We start from the raw sequence: 16,434 nt of genomic DNA, 5'->3' as shown, positions 1-16,434 counted from the left end.
TTATCAACAACCAAATTATGGAAAGAGCCCAAATGTCCATCGACTGATGAATGGATAAAGAAGATGTGATGTGTGTGTGTGTGTGTGTATACACACACACACACACACACACACAATGGAATATTATCAGCTTAAGAAGGAATGAAATCTTACCATTTGCAACCACGTGGATGGAGCCGGAGATTATTATGCTAAGCAAAATAAGTCAGAAAAAGACAAATACCATGTGATTTCTCTTATATGTGGAATTTAAGAAACAAAACAGATGAACATAGGGGAAAAAAAGGAAAAAAGCGGGGCAAACGAGAAAACAGACTCTTAACAATAGAGAACAAACTGAGGGTTACTGGAGAGGAGATGGCAGGGGGATAGGCTAAACAGGTGATGGGAATTAAGGAGGGCACTAGTGATGAACACTGGGTGTTGTCTGTACAAGTGATGATTCACTAAATTCTACACCTAATACTAATATTACACCATACATTAACTAACTGGAATTTAAATAACTTGAAAAAGGAAAAAAAATAGCAAGTTTCAGGACAAACTACATAGATTAGTATCATTTATGTTAAAAGTTTCATATATGTAATACATTAATGTGTCTAAACTGGTCTAGAAAACCTTGAAACTTTAACATTGATAACCTTTGGAGAGAAGAATGATATTCAGTGGGAAAGAGGAAGGAGAATGTTTATTTTTATATTCCTTGAATTTAAAACAGAGATATATTCTTTGCATTTAAGTGTAAATTTTAAAATGTTAGGCAGTTGTGTACAACCATCTCTGAAAATATTTTGAAGTTTAAGAATTTGTAAATAATTACCTGTGGATACATTTGAAAATGTTTGGAAGAACTACTGTTTCTAGTTATAATACTGTAAGTAGTAAAAAGTACTACTAGAGTGATGTTGAGCACTTTTTCAATGTGTCTGTTGGCCATTTGGATGTCTTTGGAAAAATGTCTTATGTCTTCTGCCCATTTTTTGATTGGATCATTTGTTCTTTGGGTGTTGAGTTTAATAAGTTCTTTATAGATTTTGGATACTAGCCCTTTATCTGATATGTCATTTGCAAATATCTTCTCCCAGTCTGTCGTTGTCTTTTGGTTTTGTTGACTGTTTCTTTTGCTGTGCAAAAGCTTTTTATCTTGATGAGGTCCCAATAGTTCATTCTTGCCCTTGTTTCCCTTGCCTTTGGCGATGTTTCTAGGAAGAAGTTGCTGCAGCTGAGGTCGAAAAGGTTGCTGCCTGTGTTCTCCTTTAGGATTTTGATGGACTCCTGTCTCACATTTAGGTCTTTCATCCATTTTGAGTCTATTTTTGTGTGTGGTGTAAGGAAATGATCCAGTTTCATTCTTCTGCATGTAGCTGTCCAATTTTCCCAACACCATTTGTTGAAGCGACTTTTTTTCCATTGGACTTTCTTTCCTGCTTGGTTGAAGATGAGTTGACCATAGAGTTGAGGATCCATTTCTGGGCTCTCGATTCTGTTCCATTGATCTGTGTGTCTGTTTCTGTGCCAGTACCATACTGTCTTGATGATGACAGCTTTGTAATAGAGCTTGAAATCCGTAATTGTGATGCCACCAGCTTTGTTTTTCTTTTTCAACATTTCTCTGGCTATTCGGGGTCTCTTCTGGTTCCATACAAATTTTAGGATTATTTGCTCCATTTCTTTGAAAAAAGTTGATGGTATTTTGATAGGGATTGCATTGAATGTGTAGATTGCTTTAGGTAGCATTGACATCTTCACAATATTTGTTCTTCCAATCCATGAGCATGGAACGTTTTTTCCATTTCTTGGTGTCTTCCTCAGTTTCTTTCATGAGTATTTTATAGTTTTCTGAGTACAGATCCTTTGCCTCTTTGGTTAGATTTATTCCTAGGTATCTTATGATTTTGGGTGCAATTGTAAATGGGATCGACTCCTTAATTTCTCTTTCTTCTGTCTTGTTGTTGGTGTATAGGAATGCCACTGATTTCTGTGCATTGATTTTATATCCTGTGACTTTACTGAATTCCTGTCTGAGTTCTAGCAGTTTTGGGGTGGAGTCTTTTGGGTTTTCCACATAAAGCATCATATCACCGGCAAACAGTGAGAGTTTGACTTCTTCTTTGCCGATTTGGATGCCTTTTTTTTTGTTGTCTGATTGCTGTGGCTAGGACTTCTAATAGTATGTTGAATAGCATTGGTGATAGTGGACATCCCTGCCATGTTCCTGACCTTAAGGGGAAAGCTCTCAGTTTTTCTCCATTGAGATGATATTCGCTGTGGGTTTTTCAGAGATGGCTTTTATGATCTTGAGGTATGTACCCTCTATCCCTATACTCTGAAGAGTTTTGATCAAGAAAGGATGCTGTACTTTGCCAAATGCTTTTTCTGCATCTATTGAGAGAATCATATGATTCTTGTTCTTTCTTTTATTAATGTATTGTATCACATTGATTGATTTGCAGATGTTGAACCAACCTTGCAGCCCAGGGATAAATCCCACTTGGTCGTGGTGAATAATCCTTTTAATGTACTGTTGGATCCTATTGGCTAGTATTTTGGTGAGAATTTTTGCATCCGTGTTCATCAAGGATATTGGTCTGTAATTCTCCTTTTTGATGGGGTCTTTGTCTGGTTTTGGGATCAAGGTAATGGTGGCCTCATAAAACGAGTTTGGAAGTTTTCCTTCGATTTCTATTTTTTGGAACAGTTTCAGAATGATAGGTATTAATTCTTCTTTAAATGTTTGGTGGAATTCCCCTGGGAAGCCGTCTGGCCCTGGGCTTTTGTTTGTTGGGAGATTTTTGATGACTGCTTCAATTTCCTTAGTGGGGTTATAGGTCTGTTCAGGTTTTCTATTTCTTCCTGGTTCAGTTTTGGTAGTTCATACATCTCTAGGAATGCATCCGTTTCTTCCAGATTATCTAATCTGCTGACATATAGTTGCTCATAATATGTTCTTATAATTGTTTGTATTTCTTTGGTGTTGGTTGTGATTTCTCCTCTTTCATTCATGATTTTATTTATTTGGGTCATTTCTCTTTTCTTTTTGATAAGTCTCACCAGGAGTTTAGCAGTCTTGTTCTTTCAAAGAACCAGCTCCTATTTTCGTTGATCTGTTCTACTGTTCTTTTGGCTTCTATTTCATTGATTTCTGCTTTGATCTTCATTAATTCTCTGCTCCTGCTGGTTTTAGGCTTTATTTGCTGTTCTTTCTCCAGCTCCTTTAGGTGTAGGGTTAGGTTGTGTATTTGAGACCTTTCTTGTTTCTTGAGAAAGGCTTGTATTGCTATATATTTTTCTCTTAGGACCACCTTTGCTGCATCCCAAAGATTTTGAAGAGTTGTGTTTTCATTTTCATTTGTTTCCATGATTTTTTTAAATTCTTTTAATTTCCTGGTTGACCTATTCATTCTTTAAAGTAGGATGCTCTTTAGCCTCCATGTATTTGAGTTCTTTCTGACTTTCCTCTTGTGATTGAGTACTAGTTTCAAAGCATTGTGGTCCAAAAATATACTGGGAATGATCCAAATCTTTTGGTACCGGTTGAGACCTGATTTGTGACCTAGGATGTGATCTATTCTAGAGAATGTTCCATGGGCACTAGAGAAGAATGTGTATTGTGTTCCTTTGGGATGGAATGTTCTGAATACATCTGTGAAGTCCATTTGGTCCAGTGTGTCATTTAAAGTCTTTATTTCCTTGATCTTTTGCTTCGATGATCTGTCCATTTCAGTCAGGGGGGTGTTAAAGTCCCCCAGTATTATTGTATTGTTGTCGATGTGTTTCTTTGCTTTTGTTATTAATTGGCTGCTCCCATGTTAGGGCCATAGATATTCACAATTGTTAGATCTTCTGGTTGGATAGATCCTTTAAGTAGGATATAGTGTCCTTCCTCATCTCTTATTATAGTCTTTGGTTTAAAATCTAATTTGTCTGATACAAGGATTGCCACCCCAGTTTTCTTTTGTTAAAGTCTGTTAGCATGGTAATTGGTTTTCCACCCCCTCACTTTCAATCTGGGGGTGGCTTTGGGTCTAAAATGAGTCTCTTGCAGACAGCATATTGATGGGTCTTGTTTTTTTATCCAATCTGATAGCCTATGTCTTTTGCTTGGGGCATTTAGCCCATTTACATTCAGGGTAACTATTGAAAGATATGAATTTAGTGCCATCGTATTGCCTGTAAGGTGACTGTTACTGTGTATTGTCTGTGTTCCTTTCTGGTCTGTATTACTTTTTGGCTCTCTCTTTGCTTAGAGGACCCCTTTTGATGTTTCTTGTAGGGCTGGCTTTGTGTTTGAAAATTCCTTTAGTTTTTGTTTGCCCTGGAACCTTTTTAGCTCTCCTTCTATTTTGAGTGACAGCCTAGCTGGATATAGTATTCTTGGCTGCATATTTTTTTCATTTAGTGCTCTGAATATATCATGCCAGTCCTTTCTGGCCTGCCAGGTCTCTGTAGATAGGTCTGTTGCCAGTCTAATGTTTCTACCATTGTAGGTTACAGATCTCTTCTCCCGAGCTGCTTTCAGGATTTTCTCTTTGTGAGTTTTTTTTCTCTTTTTTCTCTTTGTCGTAAGTTTTACTATTAGATGTCAGGGTGTTGACCTATATTTATTGATTTTGAGGGGGGTTTTCTGTGCCTCCTGGATTTTGATTCCTGTTTCCTTCCCCAAATTAGGGAAGTTCTCTGCTATAATTTGCTCCAGTGTACCTTCTGCCCCTCTCTCTCCTTCTTATTCTTCGGGGATCCCAATTATTCTAATGTTGTTTCATCTTATGGTATCACTTATCTCTCAAATTCTGCCCTCGTGATCCAGTAGTTGTTTATCTTTTTCTCAGCTTCTTTATTTTCCATCATTTGGTCTTCTATAGCACTAATTCTCTCTTCTGCCTCATTTATCCTAGCAGTTAGAGCCTCCATTTTTTATTGCACCTCATTAATAGCCTTTTTGATTTCGACTTGTTTAGATTTTAGTTCTTTTATTTCTCCAGAAAAGGTTTCTCTAATATCTTCCATGCTTTTTTCAAGCCCAGCTAGTATCTTTAAAATCACCATTCTAGGGGCATCTGGATGGCTCAGTCAGTTAAGCGTCCGCCTTCAGTTCAGGTCATGATCCCAGGGTCCTGGGATCGAGCCGCACATTGGGCTCCCTGCTCAGCAAGAGCCTGCTTCTTCCTCTCCCTTTGCCTGCCTCTCTGCCTACTTGTGCGCTGTCAAATAAATAAAAATAAAAAAGATCCTTAAAAATAATAATAATAAAATAAAATCGTCATTCTAAACTCTAGTTCCGACATCTTACTAACATCCGTATTGATTAGGTCCCTGGCAGTCAGTACTGCCTCTTGTTCTTTTTTTTTTTTTTTTTTTTGAGGTGATTTTTTTCCATCTTGTCATTTTGTCCAGAGGAGAATAGGTGAATGAGAGAACAAAATGCTAACAGGGTAACAACATCCTCCCAAAAATATACACTAAACAAATCAAAAGAGACCTGAAACCAAGGGAAAAGAAAGGGAAAGAAAGAAAAAAGAAAAAGATAAAAACAAAACAAAAGAAAAAAACAGAATATGATCAAATATGATCAGGCTGGTGCATAGATCAGTGCCACACAGTAGATTTTGGGCGTATTTTGGTCTGTCAGAAGAAAGTGCCTCCCAAAATTTTAAAGAAAGAAAAACTTATATGTACAAAAATAAGGGTTAATACGATGAAGGGATGGAATATGACTGTAAAGATGAAGATTATAAAAGATTTTATAAAAGGAATTGATAAGTTGGTTGAAAAAAGAAAGAACAGGACTTAAAAAAAGGGGGGGGGGAGAATGTGATCAGGCAGTAGACTAGAACAAAGCCATACACTAGAGATTCAGGGTATATTTTGGTCTGTCAGAAGAAACTGTATCTCAAAATTTTAAGAAAGAACAACTTATATATAGATACCAAAAATAAGGTTAACTACTATGAAGGGATAGAGTATGACTCTAAGAATAAAAAATATTTTTTAAAAAAGGATTGATAAGATGTTGGTTGAAAAAAGGAAAAAGAAAAATTAAAAGAGTTAAAAAAATTAACTTTGAAAGACTAAAAAATCATGGTAAAAAAGCAATGAATTCTGTGTGCAGTATTCCCCTAGCGCTGGAGTTCTGCCGTTCTCATTGATTGGTAAACTTGGTCTTGGCTGCCTGTTTTTGCTGATCTTCTCGGGGAGGGGCCTGTTGCCATGGTTCTCAAATGTCTTTGCTGGAGGCGAAATTGCCCCGCCCTTGCCGGTCCAAGCTAAGTAATCTGCTCGGGTTTGCTCTCGGGAGCTTTTGTTCCCTGCAAGCTTTCCTTACAGCACTGGAGAACAAGAGTGAAAATGGCGGCCTCCCAATCTCCAGCCGGAGGAGCGAGAACTCGAGGTCCCACCCCTCAGTGCGCCCCCAGAGGAAAGCAGTCAATCACTCCCAAAACCCCGGTCTCCGGCCACACTCCGTGCTCACCCAGCCTGTGACTGAGTGTTTCTATCTCTGGCGCACGACTCTGTGTGGTCTCCAAACCCAGCAGATTCCTGCCGTGCACTCCCGTGCCGCTCCTCCCCGGGGAGGAAGGGGAGTCTCCCCAGCTCTGCTGCTTGTTGGGTCCCTGCTGGAGGAGCAGTGGCCCGACTGTGCCACGGATCAGTTTATGGCAGCCCCGAGCTGAGAGCCCACTCCTGGCTCCCTCTCTGCAGCCGGCTTCCCCGCTCCGATACCTGGGAACTCTGCCACACTCAGGCACGCCCTGTCTTTCTGTAACCCTGAGGGTCCTGCGACCACACTGTCTCCACAAGGGTTCCACCCCCCCGGCTTAGCCACTGGAGCGACGTCCCTCAGCGGAGCCGACTTCTAAAAGTTCTGATCTTGTGCTCTGCTGCTCTATCACTTGCCAGAAGCGCCGTCAGGGACCCCCTGCCCCACCATCTGTCTTCCTGAATATCGCCTCGGATTCACTTCTCCGTATGTCCTACCTTCCAGAAAGTGGTCGCTTTTCTGTTCAGATAGTTGCTGCTCTTCTTTTCTTCGATCTCCTGTTGACTTCGTAGGTGTTCAGAATGGTTTGATCCCTATCTAGCTGATTTCCTGGGACCAGCTGAAATTTAGGTCTCCTACTCTCCGCCATCTTGCTCTTCCTCCTCAGAAGTGCTGTTTCAATGGGACAGTATGATAAGAGTGAATTGAGAGGTGCAGGTTGAGGAAGTGAAGAAAACAAATGTAAACAATACTTTTCAGTATCTTTGCCAAAAGAGAATCAAAACAAGGTATTGATAGCGGCACAGGAGATTGAGTTAAGAAGTTATGGTTTTTTGTATTTTGGGGTTTTAAGATGCATGCATGTAGTAGAGGGAATAGTTAAAGATGCAGAACAGAGCAGTAAGCATAAAAGCAAAAATGCTGAATAGGTAAAATGGAGTGAGATCTAGTACATACTGAGGGAGTGGCTTTAGATGAAAGTCCTGGACTATTCATCTCTCATAATAGGAGGGAAGACAGATGCGTACCGATAAATTTAAGTTTCTAACCTTGGTGGTAGAATGATGATAGCTTTTATATTCTTTAGTACTTCAGGATTTATTTGGTGGTTGTTATTTTGATGCAATATATGTAATGTATGTGTAATTTATAAAACCTCTCCATACAGCTTAAGAATTTTTTTGTATGTATTGTTGTTGGGTAGGAAATATCACCCCATATATCCAAATGTCTTCTTTTACATAATGTTCTTGTCTAAGATATAGTAAGTGAAAAAACAAAGTTCTGAACCCCATATTTCATGTACTGCCATCCCTGTTAAAACAACAAAAAGACTACATAGATGTTTATGAATACAAATATATTTCTATAAACATGTTTCCTTTCCCCAGCCCAAAATATATTATTTTTTGTTAAAAAGAAGTAAATTCCTGTCTGCATTGAATCACACAACTAGCATGAAAATGAGCTCAAGAAATTATTAGATGACTTGGAGAAGGGGAACAATGTGGCTAGAGTTCAATGTAAGGAGGGAAATATATATTTTACCCTATGTCTTTTAAATGTTTTAAATTATATTACCTATTCTAATAATAAGTAAAATAAACAAATTTTCTTAGCTGTAGATTTTTTCCTCTTTTTTTCTTTCAACCAGTTGTTTAATGAACTTGTTCAAGAGCAAGGTCCCAACCTAGATAGGACATCTGCCCACGTCAGCGGCATTAAAGAACTGGCACGTCGCTTTGCCCTTACATTTGGACTGGATCAGATCAAGACACGAGAAGCAGTTGCCACACTTCACAAGTGAGTGAGCTAAAAAAATACTTTCTGTTATACAGAATCTGGTTTACTGGAATTTAACTGAAATAACTGTTATTTGACCCATTTTTAATGACAAATTACTGAATTTTCAAGTTATAAGAACTTTAGAGATTGTGTAGTCTAGTGAGTCTCAACTAGGAGGGCCTCTTTAATTTGAAAAATACTTCAACTGCCTGTTTTTTCAATTTATATAGTATAGAAAGTAAAGTTTAACAAAATACTCTGGTCTGGCCTGTCAGTGAGATGATGATATAGGAGATGTGGGTTTATAAACACTGCAATGCTGATTTGGTCAACCTTATTTCATAACTGAAAACTGAATGACAGAAAATGTTAAATACCTCACACATTTGCTTGATACCATGATCAACTCTGAGAACTAAGTTTTCTGACAATCTAGTTATCTTTCCAGGGTATTGTGCTACCCCTGCAAGATACACATAGGAATTTAGCTTTGTTTCACAACTTACAGTTTTATACTGTAAATATTAGGCATGTATGTCATACAAATTAACATTGTTTTACACTTCAAATTTATCAGATTTTACTATATTCAGTGATGATTATCCTGCCTTCCCAACTATTTTGAAATTTTAGTCCATTGAGGGAACTATACTCCTTATCTGGAAAAATAAGATGATACTTTCTTTTACTTCAGGGATGGCATAGAATTTGCCTTTAAATACCAAAATCAGAAAGGACAAGAATATCCACCTCCTAATCTGGCTTTCCTGGAAGTACTAAGTGAATTTTCTTCTAAACTTCTTCGACAGGACAAAAAGACTGTGTAAGTTGCTTTTATCATGATACCCTTGTAATTTTAAATGTTTCATTTTTTAGAAAAATGTTAATCATTTAGATATAATTACTGTTGATAACATAAGCTCTGATTGTTTTAAGGAACTATAGTTTTCTTAAAAGCATTTATATGTTCTTTCCCTGCTTGCTTTTAGTACTCTGGAATTAAATAAGTGGGAAATGATTTCTTATTCCACAATTCAGAGAAGTAGGGACATTGGCTTAGCCGTTGTGTAAGCCGTTCTTTTTTCCTTTTATATTAATTATATTTTAGTTTTACAGGTGACCCTTGAACAACAGGTTAGGGGCATCGACCCCCTCACAATCGAAAATTGTGTATAACTTTTTTTTTTTTTCAAAATAAATGAAAAGTATTCATTAGACTTTAAATTTTAGACTTCTTTATTTCATTTTTTAAATTTTTATTGAAGTATAGTTGACATAGTGTTATATTAGTTTCAGGTGTACAACAGTGACTCGACAACTCTCTACATTACTCAGTGCTCACCATGATAAGTGTAGTAACTGTCACATACAATATTATTACAGTATTATTGACTATATCCCCTATGCTGTACTACATATAAGTTTTGACTCCCCAGAAACTTAACTATTAATAGCCTTCTGTTGACTGGAATCCTTACTGAAAATAATCAACGTATTTCATGTTACATGTATTATATGCTGTATTCTTAAAATAAAGCAAGCTAGAGAAAAGAAAATGTTAAGAAAGTCATAAGGAAGAAAAAATATATTTACAGTACTATGATGTATTTATTGAAAGGAATCCAGGGACGCCTGGGTGGCTCAGTCGGTTAAGCGTCTGCCTTCGGCTCAGGTCATGATCCCCAGGGTCCTGGGATCGAGTCCCATATCGGGCTCCCTGCTCAGTGGGGAGCCTGCTTCTCCCTCTGCCTGCCGTTCCCCCTGCTTGTGCGAGTGCTCGCTCTCTCTCACTCTTTCTCTGACAGATAAATAAATCTTTAAAAAAAAGGAAAAGAAATCCACATGTAAGTGGACCTGCACAATTCAAACCCATGTTCAAAGGTGAACTACATTTTTTATTTGACTTGTTTCAATGAGAAGAGTGATTTCTTAAATAATAGATGCAATTTTCATAAAAAAATATTGATGGGATCCTGAATTTTGTAAATTGGTAGGAAGATGTGTCAGTTTTAGTAATAGGCTAAATAGAAATTTGGAGAGACAGTTAAAAATTTTATGAATATGAGTGGTAATTCTAAGGAAAGATGTTGACTTCCTGTTAGTTAGAAAATATTTTTTATTTTTTTAAAGATTTTATTTACTTGTCAGAGAGAGAGAGCACAAGCAAGGGGAGAGGCAGGCAGAGGGAGAAGCAGGCTCCCCGATGAGCAAGGAGCCCGATGTGGGACTTGGTCCCAGGACTCTAGGATCATGACCTGAGCCGAAGGCAGGCACTTAATGGACTGAGCCACCCAGGCGTCCTGGTCAGAAAATATTTATTAAGCCCATAATCTGGTTAGGTAATGTTCTATAGCTGTTTTTCTAGTATGGCCAGGCAGTGAACAATACAGAGTTTCTGCCCCCAGAAAGTTTTTGTTTTAATTCAGGGAGACACAACATAAACATAGGAACAAGAGTCTCAGGCACTTAAATAGAATAATATGATAGAGAATGAGTGGTGTTGGATATTTGTGGGGGTGGGGTGGTTTGAAAACTTTTTTATTATAAGCATTTATAGGTATACATTTTCCTCTGAGTGCTACTCTAGCTGCACCTCAAAGATTCTGGTAGCTTGCATTTTTGTTTTCATTCATCTCAAAGTTTTTTTTTTTTTTTCATTTCCCTTGTGATGTATTCTTTTATCTTTTGGTTATTAAGGAGTATTTTGTTTAGTTTCCACATACTTGTGAATTTCCAAATGTTACTTCCATTATTGATTTTTAATTTCATTCCATTGTGGTTAGAGAACATCCTTTTTGTATAATTACAGTCCTTTCAAATTTATTGAGGGTTGTTTTACAGACCAACATATGGTGTATTCTGGAGGACGTTCCATGGAGAATATGCATTCTTCTGCTGGTGTTGAGTGGTGTTGAAATAGCTGTTAGGTGACGTGGCTTATAGGGTTTTTTTTTTTAATAGTGTTGTTCAAGTCTTCTATTTCTTTGTTGATATTTTGTCTAGTTGTTCTATCCATTATTGAAAGTGAGTCTCTAGCCATTATTACTGAATTGTTATTTTTCCTTTCACTTCTGTCACTTTTTGCTTCATGTATTTTGGAGCTAGCTCTGTTAGGTATACATGTTTATCATTGTTACATCTTCCTGATGGATTGACTCTTAGATATCATTATAAAATGTCCTTCTCTGTCTCTAGTAACTTTTGTCTTAAAATTTATTTTGTCTGATACTAATGTAACTACTCCAGCTGTATTTTTGTTATTGTTTGCATGGTATACCTTTTTTCTATCCTTTTACTTTCTGCCTTTTTATCTTTGAATCCAAAATGTGTTTCTTAACAGTATGTAGTTGGATCATGTTTTGTTTTGTTTTCTTTTTTAATCCAATTTCTGCCATTATACGGTTTGTTTTCTATAGATCTTTGTTTTTTCCTCCAATAAAGCAAAAAGCTTTATTTTATATGAAGTGGATGTTTTCTAGTATAACATTTTACTTTCTTCAAAAATATTTAATTATATTTTTTTAGTTATTTTTTTAGTGTTTTCTTGTAGGCCTTAAAATACTCATCTTACCAAAATTTCTTCAAATGTATTCTAAGGAAATATAAAAACTTTACTCCTATATAGCTCCATTTCAGTCCCCCCCCACCTTTGGTGCTATTATTGTTACACATACTGCATCTAAATATGTTACAACCCAACAATACATTATTATAATTATTACTTGATATAATTGTATGTCTTTTCAATACACTTAGAGAGGAAATGGAGCCTAGTATATATTTATTATAGAGTTTGTTTTAATAGCCTTCTTATTTACCATTTCTGGTTCTCTTCATTCCTTCCTGTGGATTTGAGAATCCCAAGGAAACTCCCTGCTAAGCACAGACCCACCCACCCCTAACACAGGGCTCAATCTCAGGAACCTGAGATCACGACCTGAACCAAATGCTCAAGAGTCAGATGCTCAACTGACTGAGCCAACCAGGCACCCCCATCATTTCTTTTTATTCATATTCTCTACTTAATGAGGTAGTGACATCATATTTTTCATTCTTTATATATGGTTTTTTTTTAGTTCTTTGAATATCTTTAATAGCTTTGTAATATTTGTGGGCCACTGTTTTTATTGCTCACTTTTTTACTGCTATATGTAGGTCACATTTCCCTGTTTCTTTGCATGTCTCATAATTTTTGGTTGAAACTGAACAGTTTAGATAATGTTGCATATATGATACATTGTAAAATAGCTACTCTTGATACTGATTCACTGCACCCCTAGATATTGATGTTGCTTGGTCATTTGTTTAAAGACTTGGATGAACAAACTCTGTGATGTCTATTTCTCTTGCAGTGTGCAGCCTCTGCTGTCCCTACTCAGATTTTTTTTCCCCTTGTTTTTTTTATCATTTGGTTTGAAAACCTAGGAATCACCCCTATATCAGCATTAGACTCATTAATCAAAGATTGTGATTATACCTCCTTTGCCATTTAGATTTTTACTTATTACTATCTGATGTGTGTGGCTTGAAGGCTGCTATCACAGTTTGGGGGTTTACTTTGTCCCACGGTCAGCCAGAGGACTAGCAGCTTTGGAAGCTTTTGGAAGCTTCCAACTTTTGGAAGTTCCCTCTCTGATTGCTCCTGAGAAGGGCAGCCTCAGTTATGCGCAGTTTTCCAGATCAACAGAAGTGTGTGATTTAGTTTAATTTAATTCAGTTTGATTTTATTTGATTTAGCTTAATTTTTAGAGAAGTTTTGGTTCACAGCAAAATTGAGGGGAAGGTACAAAGAATTCCCATATATCCCCCTGCCCTTATACACACAGTCTCCCCATTATCAACATCTACCACCAAAGTAATACAGTTGTTATAATTGATGAACTTACCTTGACATGTCATATTCACCAAAGTTACATTGTAATTCACTCTTGATGTTGTACATTTTGTGGGTTTAGACAAATGTATAATGACATGCATCCATCATTATGGTATCATACAGAGTATTTTTTTCACTTCCCTAAAAATCTTCTGCGTTCTGCCTGTTCATCCTTCCTCTCCCCCCGCAATCCCTAGCAACCACAGATCATTTCAATGTTTCCATAGTTTTGCCTTTTCCAGAATGTTATACAGTTGGAATTATAGGGTATGTAGCCTTTTCAGATAATCTTCTTTTACTTAGTAATACGCATTTAAAGTTCCTCTGTGTCTTTTCATTGCTTAATAGCTCATTTCTTTTTCATGTTGAGTAATATTCCATTGGGTAGAAATACCACAATTGATTTAGCCATTCACCTACTGAAGGACCCCTTGGTTGCTTCCTAGTTTTGGCAGTTATGAATAAAAGTCTATAAACATCCCTGTGTAAGTAATTGTGAGGACTTAAATTATCAGGTGTTTTGGGTAAGTACTAAGGTGTGTGATGCTGGATCACATGGTAAGCATATGTTTAGTTTTTAAGAAACTGCCTGTCTTCCCAAGTTGCTATACCATTTTCTGTTCCTACCAGTAATGTATGAGTTTCTGTTGTTCTGCATCCTCACCGGGATTTGGTGTTGTCAGTGTTCTGGATTTTGGCCATTCTAATAGGTGCATAGTGGTATCTCATTTTAATTTGCATTTCCCTGATGACATATGATGTGGAGCATCTTTTCATGCTTATTTGCCATCTGTATATTTTCTTTGGTGAGATGCCTATTCAGATCTGAAGCCCATATTTTAATCAGGTTGTTTGTTTTCTTATTGTTGAGTTTTAAGAGTTCTTTGATTATGTTAGATAGCAGTTCCTTTATGAGTTGTGTATTTTGCAAATATTCTCTCCCAGTGTGTGGTTGTCTTCTCATTCTCTAGACAGTGTCTTTCACAGAACAGAAGGTTTTAATTTTAATGAACTCCACCTCAACAATTATTATTCCAGGGACCTTGCCTTTGGTGTTGTATCTAAAAAGTCATTGCTGGGCGCCTAGGTGGCTCAGTTGGTTAAGTGACTGCCTTCGGCCCAGGTCATGATCCTGGAGTCCCAGGATCGAGTCCCGCATCAGGCTCCCTGCTCAGCAGGGAGTCTGCTTCTCCCTCTGACCCTCCCCCCTCATGTGTTCTCCCTTTCTCTCACTCTCTCTCTCAGATAAATAAATAAAATCTTTAAAAAATAAATAAATAAAGTCATTGCCATAGCCTGAGTTACCTAGGTTTTCTTCTTTATTATTTTCTAGGAGTTTTATAGTTTTACATTTTACATTTAGGTTTATGATCCATTTTGAGTTGATTTTTGTGAAAGATACAGGGTCTTTGTCTAGCCTAATTTATTTGCTTATGGACATCCAGTTGTTCCAGCACCACTTACTGAAGAGATTGCCTATAGTTTTCTTGTAATATCTTTGTCTGGTTTTGGTAGTAGGGTAATACTGGCCTCATGGAATGAGGTAGAAGTATTGCCTCTGCTTTCTGTCCTCTGAGAGAGATTGTAGAGAATTGGTAGGTTTCTTCCTTAAATCACCAGTTAACTCATTTGAGCCTGGTGTTTCCTGTTTTGGAAGGTTATTAATTATTGAATCAATTTATTTAATAGATACAGGCCTATTCAGATTGTTTCTTCTTGTGTGAGATTTGGCAATTTGTGTTTCAAGGAATGGATCTCTTTCATCTGGATTATCAAATATGTGGGTATAAAGTTGTTTATAGTATTCCTTTATTTTCCTGTTAATGTCCATAGGATCTGTAATGATGTGTTCTCTTTAATTTCTGGTATTAGTAATTTGTACCCTCTCTTCCCCCCGTCCTGACCCCCTTAGGCTGCCTAGAAACTAATCAATTTTATTGTTCTTTTCAAAGCTTTTAATTTTGCTGATTTTCTGTATTGCTTTCTGTTTTTAATTTCATTGATTTCTACTCCAATTTTTATTATTTCTTTTCTTTCACTTTGGATTTAATTTGGTCATCTTTTTCTAGTTTTCTAGGGTGGAAACTTAGATTGGCGATTTTGGATCTTCTTTTCTGCTATGTGCATTCAATGCTGTAACCTTCTAACCACTGCTTTCACCGCATTGCACAAATTTTGATGTGCTATTTTCATTTAGTTCAAAATACTTTTAAATTTCCCTTGGGAGTGCTTCTTTGTCTCATGTGTTATTTTAAAGCATATTATTTAATCTCTGTGTATCTTTCTGATAATGATTTCTAGTTTAATTAAATTTCTAATTTTAAGAGTAGACACTGTATGATTGCTCTTCTTTTAAATTTGTTAAGATGTGTTTTATGACCTCTGACTTTGATGTTACAGGTGAGCTTGAGAAAAATGTATATTCTGCTTTTGGATGAAGTCAGTCTGTAGATATTAATTCTATCCAGTTGACTGATGGTGTAGTTGAGTTCAATTATGTCCTTACTGATTTTCTGGCTGCTGAATCTGTCCATTTTTTTTAAGATTTTATTTATTTATTGGGGAGAGATAGAGAGCACAAGCCAGGTGGGGTGGGAGGGAGGCAGAGGGAGAAGCAGACTCCCCGTGACCTGAGCAGAAGGCAGATGCTTAACTGACTGAGCAACCCAGGTACCCCTGAACTGTCCATTTCTGATAGAGGGATGTTGATGTCTCCAACTATGATAGTAGATTCATCTATTTCTAATGGTAGTGTCTGCTTGCAGTTAGTTTTTGCTTCACACAGTTTGATGCTCTGTTGTAAGGGACATACATGGTAAGGATTATTATGTCTCTTGGAGAATTGGCTCCTGTATCATTGTGTAATGCCCTTGTTTATTCCTGATTGCTTATTTTAAAGTCTGCTCTGTCTGAAATTGATGTAACTATTCCTGCTTTCTTTTGATAACTTTTACCATCCATTTACTCACTTTTAGTTTATATGTGTCTTTACACTTAAAGTAGATTTCTTATAGGCAGCCTATACTTGGGTCTTGGTTTTTTTTTTAATTTTATTTTATTATGTTATGTTAATCACCATACATTACATCATTAGTTTTTGATGTAGTGTTCCATGATTCATTGTTTGTGCATAACACCCAGTGCTCCATCCAATACGTGCCCTCCTTAATACCCATCACCAGGCTAACCCATCCCCCACCCCTCTCCCCTCTGGAACCCTCAGTTTGTTTCTCAGAGTCTATAGTCTCTCGTAGTTCGTCTCCCCCTCCGATTCCCCCCCACCTTCATTTTT

At 37.0% G+C, this 16,434-nt stretch overlaps 1 protein-coding gene across 3 annotated transcripts in view; it reads left to right on the top strand.

Moving 5' to 3' along the window:
- The window catches only part of STAG1 (stromal antigen 1), a 419,741-nt gene that overhangs the window by 386,904 nt on the left and 16,403 nt on the right, over positions 1-16,434 (top strand). For all 3 annotated transcript variants that reach the window (XM_027584268.2, XM_027584270.2, XM_027584269.2), the window contains 2 exons: positions 8,136-8,284; positions 8,961-9,089. In XM_027584268.2, the coding sequence (XP_027440069.1) occupies positions 8,136-8,284; positions 8,961-9,089 (278 nt within the window). The remainder of the gene's footprint in view (positions 1-8,135; positions 8,285-8,960; positions 9,090-16,434) is intronic.

This window comes from Zalophus californianus, chromosome 1 (genome assembly GCF_009762305.2).
Source record: "Zalophus californianus isolate mZalCal1 chromosome 1, mZalCal1.pri.v2, whole genome shotgun sequence".
NCBI classification, from domain to species: Eukaryota; Metazoa; Chordata; class Mammalia; order Carnivora; family Otariidae; genus Zalophus; species Zalophus californianus.
This window is presented reverse-complemented; position numbering and strand designations above follow the sequence as displayed.